This window comes from Salminus brasiliensis, chromosome 25, assembly GCF_030463535.1.
Source record: "Salminus brasiliensis chromosome 25, fSalBra1.hap2, whole genome shotgun sequence".
Classification (NCBI taxonomy): Eukaryota; Metazoa; Chordata; class Actinopteri; order Characiformes; family Bryconidae; genus Salminus; species Salminus brasiliensis.
The window spans coordinates 22,087,000-22,104,868 of NC_132902.1; the positions used below are offsets into that span (position 1 = coordinate 22,087,000).

At 42.8% G+C, this 17,869-nt stretch overlaps 1 protein-coding gene across 1 annotated transcript in view; it reads left to right on the forward strand.

The window, feature by feature from the left end:
- The window catches only part of b4galnt4b (beta-1,4-N-acetyl-galactosaminyl transferase 4b), a 147,974-nt gene that overhangs the window by 100,752 nt on the left and 29,353 nt on the right, over positions 1-17,869 (forward strand). The window contains exon 9 of the mRNA XM_072670977.1: positions 12,095-12,173. Within this exon, the coding sequence (XP_072527078.1) occupies positions 12,095-12,173 (79 nt within the window). The remainder of the gene's footprint in view (positions 1-12,094; positions 12,174-17,869) is intronic.

Sequence of the window (17,869 nt, forward strand, 5' to 3'; positions counted from 1 at the left end):
AGAACCAGTAACAGCTTGAGTCTTAAATGAATAATGATTATTACTGGTCCAGGGGATTATACCAGTGAGCCAGCTTTACACCAAGCCAGCTTTTCAGACCTTTAGGCCATTGACAGCTCCTCACATCCTAAATGTATAATAACTTTGCTGGTCCATGGGATTGAACTAATGACCTTTCAGGCCCAAGCCAGCTTCTGTAACTTGTAATCCATGACTGCCCCCAACGTAAACACCATTTAGACCAGGTAAAGAACCAGTAACAAATCAAGTCCTAAATGAATAAGGATCATTGCCAGTCCAGGGGATTTAACCAGTGATCTTCCAGACTTAAGCCAGCTTCCTGCCCCCAAACCAAAGAAACAGCAATAACTTAAATCCTGAATGAATAATGACCAATATGCTGACCCAGGAGACTGAACCAATGGCCTTTGAGGCCCAAGTCAGCTTCTCTTATATTTAGGCCATGGCTGCCCTCAACTTACCTACAAACAGTAGTAACACAAATCCTGAATTAATAATGTCCATTGATGGTCCAGGAGATTAACCCAATGACCTTATAGGCCCAATGACCTTCTAGGCCTGTAATCTTTAAACCATGGCTGTTCCCAAGTTAAAGACCAGCTAGACCAGGTAGAGAACTAGATTCTTGAATGAATAATGAGTATTTCCAGTCCAGGGGATTGAACCAATTACCTTCCAGGCCCAAGTGAGCTTTTCTAATCTTAAGGCCATGGCTGCCCTCAACTCAAAAAACAGTTACCTGGTAAGGAAACAGTAATAACTGAAATCCTGGATGAATAATGAGCAGTAAAGTCTGAGTTCAGTTTATTATAAAAAAAAACACCTGAAATATATTTGAGACAGCGTTTTTAAAAACCCACATTTGAAGCAGAAATTTATCTTAAATTTGAAAGGTAAATGAAGGCATCCCTGGCTGTGTTATTCTGCACCTTTTGGTCATGGTCGGGTGGGAGGGGGTTGCTGCACAGTTAAATGCTGACAGTGCTTGAGTTGAATCTGTAGTAAAATAAGCTTCTTAAGTAAAGAACAGCAGGAGACAAGAACTTTTGACTGTGTTACCCAGACACAGCATTTCTCTCACCTCTCTCTCTCCCTGGCTCTCTCTCACTCTCATTTGCCACTTACTCCCTCTCTCTCTGAACCATTAAATGGTTTGTTACGCTTCTCTATCAGAGCTTGTTAGTTTGATGCCAGAAAGTCGGCATAGCGATGTGTGTCTTCTAAGCTAATGGCTCGGCCCTAACACAGAAAGGAGATGGTCCGTCTGACAGGTGGAATATTCTCGTCTGGAATTCCCACTGTTGCCAGGCAAGGTCGCACGCTAATGAACCGCTGTGGAAAGTTTGCGAAGTGAGCTGCTGCTTCCAAAAAATAGATATGCCTGTCTGAGGAGGACAAGACAGGAGCTAGGAAGGTGTTTGTTGTAGGGGAAAAGAAAGGTTACACAGAACAGAGCTAATAGAAGAAGAGAAGCAAACCTGCAGAAATGTCAGATTCCCAGGAGATATGAAAATGTCGCCTGTTCTGTGTCAGAACAAATTTAATGTCAGTGTCTTTATTTGCGAGGATTGAAATTTAGGAGAATATGATCAACAGAGCATGTCAGCTATGAACATTAATGATGATGTTCACTGATCACTGATGCCAATTACGGAACCCGCTCTGTCACTGAGGTTCACTGAGCGATGCCATAGAGGAACCAACTCTAATTCTATTAAGACTCAGGCTTGTCATAGAGATGGGTTAGGGTCCTAGTGAAAAGTCACACACACACACGTTTGTTATCGTCTTGCCAACCGACGCCAAACCCAGCATTTCTGTAACCCAAGAAAATGGTTGTAGTTGGAAAACCTTAATCTATACCTAAACCTAACCTTAACCTGCACCTTAAGGCCCATTTATGCCTCTGCATTGAATTCACTTCCTAGACTATGTGTAGTCTACTTGTACCCTATGCTGTAGCCTGGCACGCACCTCACCTCCCCAGAAATGTAACTATGCATCGTGGCAATGCAGACCAAGGCAACCGCGACTGGTCCAGGTGGTAGCATCGAAGATTAACCCAGAAGATTAACCCAATGACCTTCTAGGCCCAGACCAGGTTCTCTAATCTTCAAACCATGGCTGTTCACAAGTTAAAGGCCAGTTAGACCAGGTAGATCAATAGTAATAACTCAAATCCTGGATGAATAATGACCAGTAAAGTCAGAATTAAGTTTGTTATAAAAAAACACACACCTCCCCAGAAATGTAACTACTCGTCTTGGTAACGCAGACCAAGATAACCACCATTGCTCCGCGTGGTAGCATTGTATTTCTGTCTTCACCGCCATTTTTAAATTCAGCTGGACCTCATTTGGAAATTAAAGGTGCCTCAAATGGTTCATTGTGTGATGCCATAGAAAAATATGTATGTAAAAGAGTTCTGTGTAAGTGTGAAGTACCTTCACTTGATGTAAATTAAATTTTGTGCTTTTTCTCAGCCTTTCAACTCAGGTTAGAAAGTTAATTTAATGATGTGGAAATTTGGCTGAACAGATGATTTTGACTCTGTGAGTTATGGATATGTCTGTACATTAAACTGAATATGTCTCTCATATAATTTAGCTGTCATCATTTTCACCTAATGAATCATTTTTGAGTTGATTCAACTTATAATAATTGAGTTTACTCTTTGAGTAAAACTCAAACCTTCCCCGATTGGCTCCGGAGACCATCTGTTTGCATACTGGGTGTGTCTTTACCCCCCCAACTCACTGTCAGTATGTAGTCATTCCTCCCAGGCAACTATTCTCTTAGGTATTCAGTTATATGCTATATAAAGGTTGACTGCCTGGCCTCAGTGTTTAAGGCTATAAGAGCAGGTTATCATTTGCTGTACTACTGAGTTTGGCTTTTTTCTTTCTTTACTTAGTGTTTCTCTTTTACTTAACTTTACTTTAGTGTAGTTTTTTTTATACACACACACATACACACGTCTTTTATTATACTTATTCTGTTTGTCTCTTTTTATATTAATATTTTTCTCAGCAAATGGAGGAACTGCAAAGTAAGAATTTCATTGTACAGTGTAACTGCTTGGTCCTGCTGTGCATATGACAATAAATAAAAATAAACTCTTGAATCTTGAATCTATATAGTCAAATCAGCTTACAGAGAGGACTCCAGAGCCAAACTAGACTTCAAGGCATGAGTTGATGTAATTAGTAACTAGAGTGTGATTTAACATTAAGTCTCAATGCAGATTTTAAACATTTGTTTTTGAGCTGATCGTATTTTTACAGTGTTTGTCATAGACAAACATGGTTCGTCTATTGCATTGCTCAACAAACCATTTGAATCACCTTTATTTTTAAGAGTGTATCCAGAACATTATGCTCTCTTAGACTCAATGGATGGATGGCTGTAACATAGGATTGAGTCTCAGAATCCACAGATGTCAATTTACTTTATAAGTGTTATGCATCTCAGTGAGAGATGGTAAATATAGGGTTATATCATGCTTTTGCGATCACCAGTGATAACTACTACTTCTTCCCTCTCTTACAAAGCTACCTTAACAGCAACACAGAGATACAGCGACAGTCTGCTCTGCTCTGGTCTTTATCTGTGTCTGTAAAGCAGGGTCCCAGAATTTTATGTTAATATTTTCCTTATTATATCCAGGCATATCCATCTCTGTGTTATCAGCGCTCTGTATTTCATGTGGATCTGTTAGTAGAGGACTCAAGTTAATGTATTATTTCCCTTCAAACAGAGCTATGCCCCGCTCTGGCATATTGAGTATTTGAAGTATTGAATAATTGAAGTTTCTGAAGTGAACAGTCCAAAAGCAAATTAGTATAAGTGTTAGTGCCGAAGATCAATAGTTCTCGTCCTGCCTTTGGTTTGCCCTTCCCGCTGCAGGAGAGTGAGAAGGACGACATATCTCTCCTTCAGTCTTTATTTGTGGCATGTGGCATTTGTGGGAATATGACAGATCTTTGTGGTCAGTGTGGGTCAGCCTCCCCTGACATTTGAAGAAATATCCAGTGTGTGTGTGTATGTGTGTGTGTGTCAGCGAATTTGAAAGACGAAGGATTTCTAAAGGGGAATAGGACTGTGTTCTGGAGTCTGTTGTATTCTGGATCTTGGTTTATGTAATTATGCGAGGACAGGGGCTTTAATGTTCTTGAAGATGGTCTTTGTTAGGTATCTTTGCAGAGATAAAAGGCAAAGGCTTTAAAGGCTTTTCTTCATTATTCTTTCTTTGTAGTTCTCAAAAGCAATTGAAGGTGTCCATTCACTTTAAATTAACATTCATTTGCTGAAGTTCAGCTGTGCAGACTTGTAGAGTATAAGGGCTGTCACTGTCACGTGATTACACGTCATTATTGGGTTAACAAGCAGTGCTTACATTAAGTTTAAGCCGTCCTGCCTCTCTCACTTACAGTAGAATCAGAACCACACATACATTTATGTGCTATCTGGTATCGACCAAAGGAGAATCGGTTCCCCCTTTGAGTCTTGGATGCTTTTATAGTAGAATCAGAACCTCACACCCACATTTATGTGCTGTCCGGTGTCGGCCAGACGAGGATGGGTTCTTGTTTTGAGCCTGGTTCCTCTTATAGTAGAATCAGAACCACACACCCATTTATGTGCTATCCGGTGTTGACCACAGGAGGATGAGTTCTTGTTTTGAGCTTGGTTCCTCTTACAGTAGAATTAGAACCACACACCCATTTATGTGCTATCTGGTGTCGACCAGAGGAGGATGGGTTCCCCCTTTGAGTCCTGGTTCCTTTAACAGCAGAATCAGAACCACACACCCATTTATGTGCTATCTATTGTCGCCCAGAGGAGAATCGGTTCCCCTTTTGAGTCTTGGTTCCTCTTACAGTAGAATCAGAACCACACACCCATTAATGTGCTATCCGGTGTCGACCAGATGAGGATGGGTTCCCTTTTTGAGTCTTGGTTCCTTTAAAGGTTTCTTCCTCTCGATCTGAGGGAGTTTTTCCTTGCCACTGTTGCCTTTGGCTTACTGAAGGGAGGCTTGAAGGGACCTGGCTCTCTGTAGAGCTGCCATTATTCGAGCTGACAACATTCATTGAGACTGTCTGACTGTGCTGAGCTACACCAAAAAGAGTCCTTGGGCAAGACTCCTAACAAAAGAACTACAAAGTGCTGCTATACAGTCAGTGGAGCTGATATAATGGACAGTGAATGTAGAAAAGTTGATGTTGGCTATATATATATATATATATATATATATATATATATATATATATATATATATATATATATATATATATATACTGTATATATATCCTGAACTTTATCTTATCATCTTATCAAATGAACAGTAATGTGACTGAAATGAAGAGTTAGACATTGCTGTGCTTTGAAAGAGCTGTGGAAACAGCCTCGTTGCTTTCAATGGGGCTTTTATTGTTTGTTCTGGCTGTTTGCTATCCACTCATTTGTGCATATTCAATGGCTTGCCAATTGACTTCATAAAGTGAACATGTGGCGAATGCAAACAACAGAAAACATTTGGGCAAGAGCCAGATATAAGATGCTGATGTATTCCTTTTTTTATGGACTATATTATTTTATGTAGGCCTTTCACAGCATCATTCTCAAGTCTTCAGACAAGTTAGCAGAGTCAACAGACATCATGGAGGATTAGAAAGTTGGAGATGGGTTGGTGAAGAAGGATTAGGCTGGATTTCCCTGCTGTTTTGGGCAAGACAAGGATAACTCGGAAGCCGGCAATTAGCCCTTGGCCGCAATGTCAGTGTGTGTGTGGAGTGTGGAGCTGTATTGAGCCGTAATGACTGTAATTGCTGTACAAGCTAAGAAAGCTAAAACACCTTGTTGAAGTGTGACTCTATAAAGAGCCAGGCTCTGTTTTTTTCCCCAGCTTTTTTGGCCTGGCTCCGGTTTCGCCGGCAGGGCAGACGAGACAGCATCTGCGCGGTCAGATCCGGGCCTGTCATGCAGACCACTCCACGGTTCTGTCCGCTTTATCTCTCCACTTTCATTACTCAGTCTGCCTGGGTTATTGAGAGGAAGCCTTTCAGATGGAGCCAGGCAATTAGTCAGCCAATTAAAAGTCCATTGTACCTCTCTCTCTCTTTCTCTCTTCCTCTCTCGCTCTCCTTCCGTTTGTACACGCTGCTATCATTCTCCATCTCTCTGTCTGTACTCTCTCTCTCACTTTGTCTAATCGTGGCCTGATCGGCCATCCGTTTCTGTCTGAGCGCTTCTTTCTACTTCCCCTCTTTGTTCTACCTCGGCAACAGCCTCCAGACAGAAAAGAGACATCTCCCTGTCTTACAGCACAAGGCACACCATCACACAGGAGTTTTATCAGCAGGGGATTTGGTTTTTGCAACTCTCACACACTCACACACACACACACAGCATAAACAAACAGGAGAGTTTTTACTATCTTAAGAAAGAGACACAGTATAGTTATCGTGTATATATACACTCCACTATTCTCACAGTAGCTAATTGTTAGGAGTCAAATTCTAAGTGTTTATAATTTTACTATCACAAAGCTAAGTTTGGTAGTGGGCAGCACCACCTATCAGGGTGAAATGCTGACAGCATCCCACCCCTCAGACCCAGGAGTTCAATGGCTGTTTTGGCCAAATGCCACCGCTATACCAAGAAGAATCAGTAGAGTATGTGGGAAGCATGATTAGACAGCATGTCCCTCTGAAAAAGAGATGATAGAGGTGTGCTTTGTGTTCACGGCTGGCAATTGAAAGCAGATCTACAGAGAACAATGGTCCCAGAGATGAGAACATGGGTTTAACTTGAACCTCCAGTAATGCTCCTTTAAAGCAACGCTATGCAGCATTTTTACCTTAAAGTAGCAGCCTCAAAACCAAGGTGATGCTCCACTGACTGTAACATGGTGTGTAGCATCACTGTCATTGCTACTCTGAGCTCGGCACGTTGCTAACTGCAGTATTTAACTTTGGAGAAGCGGGTTGGATACCTCTTGCAAGAACGAGAGGTATCTGCGTAACATTGATGAACCTGAGTCATATTTGTGTAAAATCCTATGATATTACTCTACCTCACCACCACCTCCCTCGCTCTAATGACTTCAGTGACTGTTGTGTATCTCTCAGCTTGTCCAGAAAAAGGTGTCCTTTTAGTGGTGGTGATCCTAAAGATCAGATTACATTTGCCAAGTGTAGAGTGAGCCCAGGAGCAAGACATGCCAATTTTCCATAGTGACGCTTTAATGTACACACGTTTACCCCAAATGCTGTAAGCAATTCAAGGCTTCTTTGATGTAGTACTGTAAATACCAGGCTAATGTAAGTACAGCCCTCATAAGCAAGTCTATTTGAAGATACTTAACTGCTGAGTGTGGTTTCAAGCTGGCCTCTTTGATCCAGTACAGAACAAAATAAGTAAACTTTGGGCATCAAATATGTCTTGAAAGAAAATCACTTCACAGTCAGTTCACACACACACACACACACACACACACACACATTCGCACACGGCTTAAAGTCAACGTCAGCTGGAAATCTCCTGAGGCAGCCGGACATCAAACCTATTTAACCTTGGACAATCGTGATCGTGACCTGTGGCTCATACAGTGCCTATATTTTGTTGTCGTTGGTAAAGTCATAATGAGCGTTACCGGCTACGAACCGTCACTTCGTTTTCGGAGTTGAGGCAGAAGTTAGATCTACTCTGCCACCTTTTAAACTTCACTCAAAAGTACAAACAAATACGTTAGTAGGCCTGCGTCAGCCAAAACCCCCGTCTCCCCTCTTCTGCTCCTGAATCTGGTTTGACGTTTGATGGTGCGGATCTTTTGATGAAAGCAGTCGAGCACAATTCACGTTACAAAGCAGCACATGGTGCGAAAATGAGGGCGGGTGGCTGAAAGAATGGATGTCAATTGAAAAGACATCCCTGAGCACCATGAAAGAAGATAAAGCTGAAGGCAGGGATATTGTACACACACACAGACAGAGATACAGGATCTAATACATGTATATATATATATATATATATATATATATATATATATATATATATATATAGTTGCTGTCCAATGAAAAACATGTACCAAAAATAGGCAAAAATGGTCTTAACTCTTAACTCTGAATGTAAAGTCAATGTAAAATAAGAGTTTATTCCAAGTAATTTGGAGCATTTCTATTGGTCCATTCATCCAGAATTATTCACACAGTGTACAGAAGCAGCTACAGGGTTCAAACCATGGAAGAAAAGGAGTGTTTTTCATTGGACGGCAGTCACCAATTGCCCAACCCGTACGTGACCCCCCCATCCCCAACGCACACAATGCCCCTAGCACTCAACGCAACATCACCGGGCAACCAACGTGACACACCAGCCAGTGATGCCATCCAGCACCGCAGTGATATAAAGAGACAGCGTCATCTACCCACCCCAGAGACAGCAAGGCCAATTGTGCTCTCGTGGGCTCGGCTGCCGATGGATAGCTGCATGACCGGGATGCGAACTTGCGATCCTCTGATCATAGTGACAGGGCTTATATATCCCTCAGCCTAATACACTGTTGGTCCTCCACATGCCACCAAAAAGCCCTAACCCATCAAGACATGGGCTCTACAATACCTACGAAGGTGCCCTGTGGTGCCAGGAACCAAACTATTATCAGCAGTCCTAGAGTATGAGGTGGAACTGCTGCAGATTGGACTTGCTGTTCCAGCATATCGTCAGTATACACCAGATACCCAATGGGATTTGTCTTTTGTATTTTTATCTGTACTTGTATTCTCCTCATAAGCAAAAATATGAGCCTCTTTCAGTGGTCTCCTATAGCTGTGATTGTCAAAGTAGGGTCATAGGACCCACCGGAGTTCCTAGAGGGACTGAGGTAAGGGCCCGCAGCACCACCAGCGCACAGTATGTAGAGGAGCCTGTTTCGTTCATTTCTCTCACTGTTGTTTTTAGTTCTGCTGTATTGTGGGAGTCTTACACCAATGCCGGCAGCCCGATCAGCAGCTGTGATCATGTTTCTATCGTGTGTTTTTTGTTTTACATTTTTAATATTTTACACAGGTGTGTCTTGGGACTTTAAAGCAGGGCTCCAAACTGGTGTGAGGAACAAAACAAAACAAAAAATAAAAAATAAAAAAATCTGACCTTCTGGAACACAGATGACCCTTTGCAGTCTGGACACTTCAAATTGATCTAGCTTCTTATTTATATCTTACCTTCAGACTCCCAACAGTCTTTGGTTCAATAGTGTGTTGGAGGTGTGCATTCATGAGATCTGTCTGCTGGTGTCTGAAGGGGGTAGCTGTAGCTGTGCTACGGTGTTTTTTCCCAGCCTCCAGCGCTCAAATCACAGATAGATGCTTTCCTAAACCACAATGCATTAAAGTGACTGTAATTAAAACTGACATTTTTGCCATGTTAGTTAATTCCTCTGATCAGTTTCACCACAATTAATCGTATAAAATCGCTTAGCGGAAACAATTCTTGTACTTTTGTAACGTTCCTTCAAACCATCATGACTTTTGCTGCTTCTAAGGCCACGTCCTCAAATATCTGAATATTTTAATGAATAATTTCATAAATGAATAGTTTTTTTGCCTCCCATCCACATTCAGCATTGTAGGTCACTTAACCGTTTACACAGTCTATGGCCTAATACAAGCTTCTTTTACCAGAGAATAGCTCCACCTGAAGTCCCTGTAGTTACTGAATAATACACCTTAGTGTCTAATAGGCCTTTCTGTGTTAAGGGGTTAAAACTGAGGTTTTTGGAAATGCTCTCCAAAGTGGAGATTTGTTAGAACTTCAGTGTTTTCAGTGCACTTATCTGCCTGCAACGTGTTGGTGTCCCCTGTTGGACTGGCATGCTTACTCTAAGCCTTGTAGGACCGAGTTTGTGTTGTACTATGGATGGAAACAAGGGTTTTCACAAACACTGCTGGAGACTGTGAGAACAACACCTGCTCACGTTGGACCTAATATGTCGTGGGATTTTTATCATCCAATCTGTCACTATGCACTAGCAGGCCCTTCTTCTGCTCCCACCTCCCCACACCTGGCATGGAGAGGACATGACCCTTCTGACATCATGGTTCACTTAGATATACCTCACGAAGGAAGGAGTATACACCGTTATTTCCCTTGTTTGCGTCAAACAGATAACCGGGTTAGGCCTGGCTTTTGCTTAGGTAGCCTAACAAGTGCAGAGAGAGGTTCGGCTGAATTTATGGAGGCCGTAAAACTGAGTGTACATCTCCAGAGCGCTTTAGTCAATCATCTAAATAAACAACCTGGACCATTGTTCTCCTGAGGAAAATGAGCTTCGACGGTCAAGCCGCAACCCGAGCCTCAGCGCTCAGCATGTTCCTCTCAGATGAATATTGATTTCTCGAGTAAATCAGAGGTCCGTCTGAAGCCTCCTGTGATATATAGGCTACATGAAGGATGTGCCACATGCATCTCATCTGTCTGTCTGACTTAAAGCATTACTCACACCAAACCCAGCCATCTGTCAACCATCACTTTTTGTCTCTCACTGTCTTGCGTTCTCTGCTCCACTTCTGTCTCTTTCCTCTTTTTTCTGTAGTATCTTCTCTTTCCTTCATCCAAGAACAAACATAGCATAGCCCAGACGTAAACAGACAGCACAGACAGTATAATTATAAAGGTGTTTCAGATGGTTCTTTGAGCGATTCCGCAGAAGAACCACTTTTGGTTCCAATAGAGATTTGTGCATTTTGTGCAATTGGTAAAGAACCTTTACATCAAGTGAACGTTTCTTTATAGAACCATGGTTCTTTGAAGCACCTTTATTTTTAATAAAGGTGTCCCAGCAGGCACCAGAACCCGTTTTGACATCAAAAAGACGTCCAAACCAAGTCTGTGCAAATGTTGACTATTGGTTGGAAATCAAAGTCACCTATTCATCAAAAACCAACCACCGGGTTGTTGACCCGTCAAGACATCGACTCCAGTTGACCTCTGAAGACGCTCTTATTCAGACTGACTTACAAAAGTGCTTCACGGTTTACTCAGAAAATACCCTTAGCTAGAATAGACTAAAATTCCAAGATAACTCCAAGCTTAGACTCTACTAAACATGGGTCAATAAGGAGACCATAATACTCTACTCTTCGCCCAAGTACTCTCGGAAGAGGAGGGTCTTCAGTCTGGGTTTGAAGACAGCAAGCGTTGGACTCGGCCGTTCAGACACCCAGGGGAAGCTCGTACCACCACTTCAGTGCCAGGACAGAAAAAAGCCTGGACGCTTGTCTTCCGTGGATTTTAAGGGATGGCGGGTTGAGCCGAGCCGTACTTGAAGCTGGCAAGGTTCTTGGTGCATCTTTGGTGCTATTGGTGCATCTGGCACCAAATATGTCAGCAGCAGATCCCTGTCACTGGTCCACTGGTTGTTCACTGCTTCCTTGGACCTTTTTTAGAAGGTATTTCAGTAGGTGCTTTTGTAGGTAGCGGGAACACCCCACAAGACCTGCCTTGATGGTTTGGAGATGTTCTGACCAAAAGTGCCAAATTCTTAAGCCTGGCCATTCCTTTGCTTCCTAAACCCAACACCTACAAGAACTGACTGTTCTCATCACCTGTCGGTGGTTTTAATGTTATGGCTGACTGGTGTGTGTGTGTATTGTGGTATGATGTATGTGGCATTATGATTATTATTTGCCGTTCTGTCTGAGTACGCCTTTAAGCTTCTCTGCCTGACTCTGGTGTTTGGCTCATTTTCCCTGGAGAGCTTTAGCACACGTTCAGGATCAGGAGGGGTCTCTTGCCAGACCCCATCCCTGTCCCGGCGAGGGAGCGGGGTGCAGAGCAGATGGTTGTGCCGCTGTACTTTGTGTCATGGCTCCCTAGAGACGCTGTTCCTGACAGAGTACTTAACCCAGCATGTGTTCTCATATGGAGCCAGAGAAGAACCTTCAGCACTGTCCTCTTTCTCCTTACCTCTCTGCCCCCCCTTTACTTTTACTCTTTTCTGACGTGTGTTTCCCCTGCCCTTTCCTTCTTCTCCTCCCTCTGCCCCCCTCTCTGTCCCTCTCTCCTGCAGTCTGATGTCCTCCAGGCGCTACTACTTTGAGATTTTGCACAAGCAGGACGACAAGGGCTCGGACCACGTGGAGGTCGGGGTAAGTTTAAGTCACGAGACCGTCAGGAAAGTGATTCAGGCCAGCTCCAGGACCAGCACATGCTAAACAATTAGGGTTCCTTCACGATTCTTGGCCTGGGTGAGTGGTTCTAGGAAAAGCTGTCATTGACATACGTCCATTACATTATGTGGAGGTTCTGCAAACTGCAAAACAAAGCTTCCTCACCCTCATGTGTCTCATTTATATCCATAGGTCTATAACTGTATGCAATAAAAGGGTTCTGTGTTGTAATTTCATAGAAGAACAGATTTTGGTTTCCTCAAAACTTTTTAATGGATTTAATGAGACGTGTGAGTGTGAAGAACCCCCACATAGTGTGAAGGTTCTTGGAAGCAGCAGGTACTTCAGTAGGTACTTCACTCACATAAGTCTCTTATTCAAACATGGTTCTTTATGGAACCAAAAGTGGTTCTTCTGTGTTGTGGCTCAAAAAAAAAACATGTTTTTAAAAGCATTAAAAACATTCATTAGTCTAGAACCTTCATCTCATGTGGAGGTTCAGAGGTTCTTCATAAGGTTCTTCAATCTTACAACTCTCTTTAGGGAACTTAAAGTGGTTCTTCTATGACATGGCTCATAGAACCATGCCTGACACCCACACAAGTATGAGAACCAGTGTTCTGTGGTATCACTTTAAAGAACCCTTTAAAGAACCCTTTTGGTATTCATTAGTCTAGAACCTTCATCTCATTTGAAGGTTCAGAGGTTCTTCACAAGGTTCTTCAATCTTACAAATCTCTTTAGGGAACACAGACTGGTTCTTCTATGACATGGCTCATAGAACCATGCCCGACACCCACACAAGTATGAGAACCAGTGTTCTGTGGTATCACTTTAAAGAACCCTTTTTGATGTACATGTTTGTAAGAGTATAAAAAACATTCATCAGTCTAGAACCTTCATGTCTTGTAGAGGTTCAGAGGTTCTTCATAAGGTTCTTCACCATTACGAATCTCTTTTTCAATTATGGTTCTTAAGGGAACTCAAAGTGGTTCTTCTATGACATGGCTTATAGAACCATTCCTGACACCCACAAAAGTATGAGAACCAGTGTTCTGTGGTATTACTTTAAATAACTATTTTTGGTATCCATGTCATGAGGCAGATCAAAGGTTCTTCATTAGGTTCTTCACACATCTCATTTATGTTCTTTAAAGAACCACCCATTGAAAGGTTCTTTAGGGAACTAAGCATGGTTTTATGGTCTCCAAAGGACGCTTTGCTTTCTTTATGTTCAGGAGTATGTGGTGCAGAGGTCATGTGAAGGTTCTTTAAACTTTGGAAAGGTTCTTCACAGTCGCACATCTTGTTCACAAAATGGTTCATTAAAGAACTGCATTGAAAGATTAATTAGTGGCAGAAATGCTTCTTCTATGGCATCAGACACAAAAACCCCCAGTTCCTTTATCAGTCGTAAAAGCCCTAAAGCACTGAAGCGGTCTGGGGAGATTTCTAAAGGATCTGCTGCACCTTATTATTTCGGTGCCGTTCAAGAGGAACGCCTCACATAAACAACTTTTCCATCTGCATTTCTGCTGTTATTGTTTATAACAAGCTCAGAGTGAAATAAACTCAGCAAACTGCCGAACGCTCCCCGAACTGACAGCACCGAGCCTCTCAGCTTTCTCTGCCTTTAGCCTGGAATGGCTTCATTACTCTGTTGCTCTTACTCTGCTCTTACGCTTTCCCTGTTACACTCTCACTCTCTCTCTCTCTAATTCTCTCTCTCTGTGTCACTCTCTCACACTGTATTTCTCTCTTTACATCATTCTTTCTGTGCCACTTTCTCTCTCTTTCTCAAGCTCTCTCTCTCTCTGTACTTCATTCTCTGTATCACTATTTCTCACAGCATTTGTCACAGTCTCTCTCTCTCTTTCTCAGTCTCGACCTGTACCTCACTCTGTCAGTCTCTCTCACTGCATTTGTCACAGTCTCTCTTTGTACCTTGTTCTCTCCCTGTCACTCTTTCTCACTCTCTCACTCCCTTTCTGTACATCATTCTCACTCTGTCACTTTTTTCACTGTATGTCTCACTCCCTTTGTACCACGTTATTTCTCTCTCTCTCTCTCTCTCTCTCTCTCTCTCTCTGTACCTCATTATCTGTATCTCTCCCTCTCTTTCCCCACCTCTCTCTTTCTGTACCTTATTCTCTCTCTCTCCCATCCTCTCTCTCTCCCTCTCTCCCTCTCTGTACCTCTTTCTCCCTCTCTCACTCTCTCTCTGTACCTCTTTCTCTCTCTCTCCCTCTCTCTCTGTACCTCTTTCTCATTCTCTCTCTTTCTCTCTCCCTCTCTCTATAACTTTCTCTCTCTGTATCTCACTTTCTCTGTCTATCCTGTCTCAGCCATTGTCTCTCTCTCTCTCTCTCCCTCTCTTACTCTCTCTCTGTACCTCTTTCTCTCTCTCTATCTCACTTTCTCTCTCTATCCTGTCTCAGCCATTCTCTCTCTCTCTCTCTCTCTCTCTCTCTCTCTCTCTCTCGTTGTACCTCATTCTCTCTCTCTCTCTCTCTCTCTCTCTCTCTCTCTCTCTCTCTCTCTCTCTCTCCCCCCTCTCTCTCTGTACCTTATTCTCTCTCTCCCCTCCTCTCTCTCTCTTTCTCTCTCTCTCTCTCTCTCTCTCTCTCTCTCTCTCTCTCTCTCTCTCTCTCCTGTCTCAGTCATTCTCAGTCTCAGAGACAGTTTGTCCGGGAAAGAAGGGAAAAAAGCTGTGAATTTGCCTTGAAGGGTCTGATGTAAATCTACAGAGCGCTCTCCGCCTCGCTTGTGGTAATGACCCGAGCTGAGTTACTGCTCCACTGCAATACAAGGCTTGTCACACATTACACATTTATAGTGGATATACCCACACAGAAACAGGGCCTGTATGAATGTGCCTCCACACTGCCGCTATAACTCTTGACCCATAAAAGCAGTTATTGATGCCGCCGTTGCAACATAACTACATCCTTGAACGGGCACGGTGATTTTTGATAGCATGATTATTATGTCCGTGCCCCACCCGGAGTTCAACCTGCATTAATTCCAGGCTTTTATTAGTGGGGACTAGAAAGGAGGGAGCATTCTGACTGAGACGGAGCAAGGAAAGGAACAGGACAGACAGAAAAGAGGCAACTAGAGGGAGAATTGGACTGAAAATGAATAGGGAATGTATCCGGTGCACTCTGCGTTTAGACCAACCGTGCGTGAATGAGTCTGAATTGCTGCGACAGGAAGAATGCATGAAGTTCATAAATAGAAATCCTGAACTTCACTTATCCCTGGAATGAGAAGGAGACGAGTAAAACAAAGCCATGAGCTTTGGGTAAGTGAACTTTCCCTTCAGACAGACGTGACGTTCATGCTTAGTGAAAAGAGGGATAAAAGCACTGCTGTAAAATGGATAGCTGCAATTCTGATATCTGATTGGCTGAGCCACATTAAAAGCTGCTGTAAAATGCACAGTATACACACATATGACTGCACACATCACTGAAAACTGTCTGAAAGGTGCCCTAGGACATCAGACTATATTTCCATGGCATAGTTGAGTAATGAGAGTTCGGTACATGGAACTGACAAACCGTGAAGCTTGAACACGGTCGTTCCTCCTTAAACAAACAAAAAAAAAAAACAGTAGACGCAAAACAGAGCTGATTTAAAAAATGGCAAACTGTTACATCACAGTCTTGACTCGTTATAGTTACACCCCCAAAGTTTACAGAATCCCCTGCCACCTAGTGAAAGCTGGTCAAACTTGATATCAACTTTAGGAGAATTTGGGGCCCTATTTTGCGCCCCACCAATAGTCCATTGTCACATCTTCTGTCTGCGTCGTTTAAATAGCAGTGCTGCTTGCGAATATATCTACACTGATGGGCGTGGTGGTCTTAAAATCAGCCGTTTTCAGGTCAATTTTTTGGCCTATTGCTATCTTGTCAACAGAAAACAATGGTGCACGACTAACCGAAAACAATCTAGGCAGACAGATCGACAGTCAGACGTCAGTCAACAGTCAGACGTTCGTTGATATCTTGGCAGTGACCTGTCAACACAGGCATGTGCAGCCCGGCACTCGTACACTCCCACTTTACACCACTGAAATAGCAACCCGCCAAAGTCAGACCGCACCTGGCTCTTAAAGGGAACGAGACTTAGTACATGCCTTTTGCACTTTTCGAGCCAAGCAAGGCAAACTTTTCCCGTCACTAAAATAGGACCCATGGTGTTGGTGTCGATACTGGAGAGCAGCTCATCACCTCCAGACTAGTGCTAGTTACGGGTTAGGAATACGGGTTGCTTCCAGGCCTTGACACCGCAGCTTTTCCTGTGCCAGAGTGCGCAGAAGGGGAGTGCAAACTCGGCATGGCTTCTGTTAGCTGTCGTCGGTGCCATAAACCAGCAAAAACCTCTATAAAAGGAAAATTCGGAGCAAAATAACAGGGTGGTAAATAGGCTTAATAAGTAAAGTCACACAAATCATCATTCCATGAAACTGATGCCATGGTGAAATGGGTAACATGGGTGTACCATGTACATTTAGGGTACATTTGATACTTTAAATCATTGACTATCATATTAATTATTGCATTTTAAATGGATAAATTTCAGTCATTACAATGACAATAGACAGTTAATGATGCTGAAGTGATGTTGAATGTCAGAGAACTTAATGTTGATGCTGCACTGAAAGTGCAGAACATGCAACAAAGTGAAAAGACAAGGAGCGAAGGTTTAAGTTAGCTAGTGCTAGCTAACAGCAAGCTGTCTCTGATTTGTTGAAACAGCATGCCTGTCATAATGATCTGGTTTAAAGTGGGTCTAAATGCTGCATTAATGTCATGATGATCAGAAAACTCTAGGGAATTGAACCGTCATTGATTAAATTGACCAATAAATGTAATTCATTGGGTTATATAAAGTACAGGGTAGCATACTGAAATGACACCCATTAGCCCCCTAATATACATTTCTTGTATATTATTTTTTTCTATATAAAGGTGCTGATCATTGACCAGCAGTGACATGATATGATAGGTTGCCTGGCTGGCCGTAGGCCGACTGTTTTCAAGAAAGGGAAGGGGTGAAATTGCACAAGGTTGAACACCACAAAGTTCCCATTGGTTGTACGATGTATTTGCCTAATGCATGTTGGGTATTGTGGTCAGGGGACACTGCTGAAGTAAAACGAGGCTCATGGAGATGCCTCTACACCACTACAAATACCATCATTAACACTAGTTTGAGATGTGCTAACTTTGTGCTAGCTGTTGCTCTGTGTTATAATTAGAGTGTAAAACACAACACTTTTACATTAAACGTAGCCTAAAGCAGGAGGGAGAGGAGGGCCTGACCTGCTAATACGGTTGAAAGGACACGAGAAGACGTGTGAGTGTTCAGACAGGGTCAACAGAAAATCTTCCTGCTGTTCGTTTTCCCCCCGCGGAACCATCAGAGAAAAACGAGCTCATTTGTATACTCAAATCATCACACGGATCACTTAAGCACTTTGCGAAAGTCTCGCTTTGATGAATTATTAATCGTGAAGTAAAACTAACCTCCAGCTCTCCTCTCTCGGAGCGTAGCTTGAGTGTGGTGCGAGCCTGACAGCTGCATAGCACACAGGCAGAGTGGAGTGAATTACTTATAGTCGTGTGCCGAGGCCTAAGTTTCCAGGGCTTTCTAATCACAGCAGT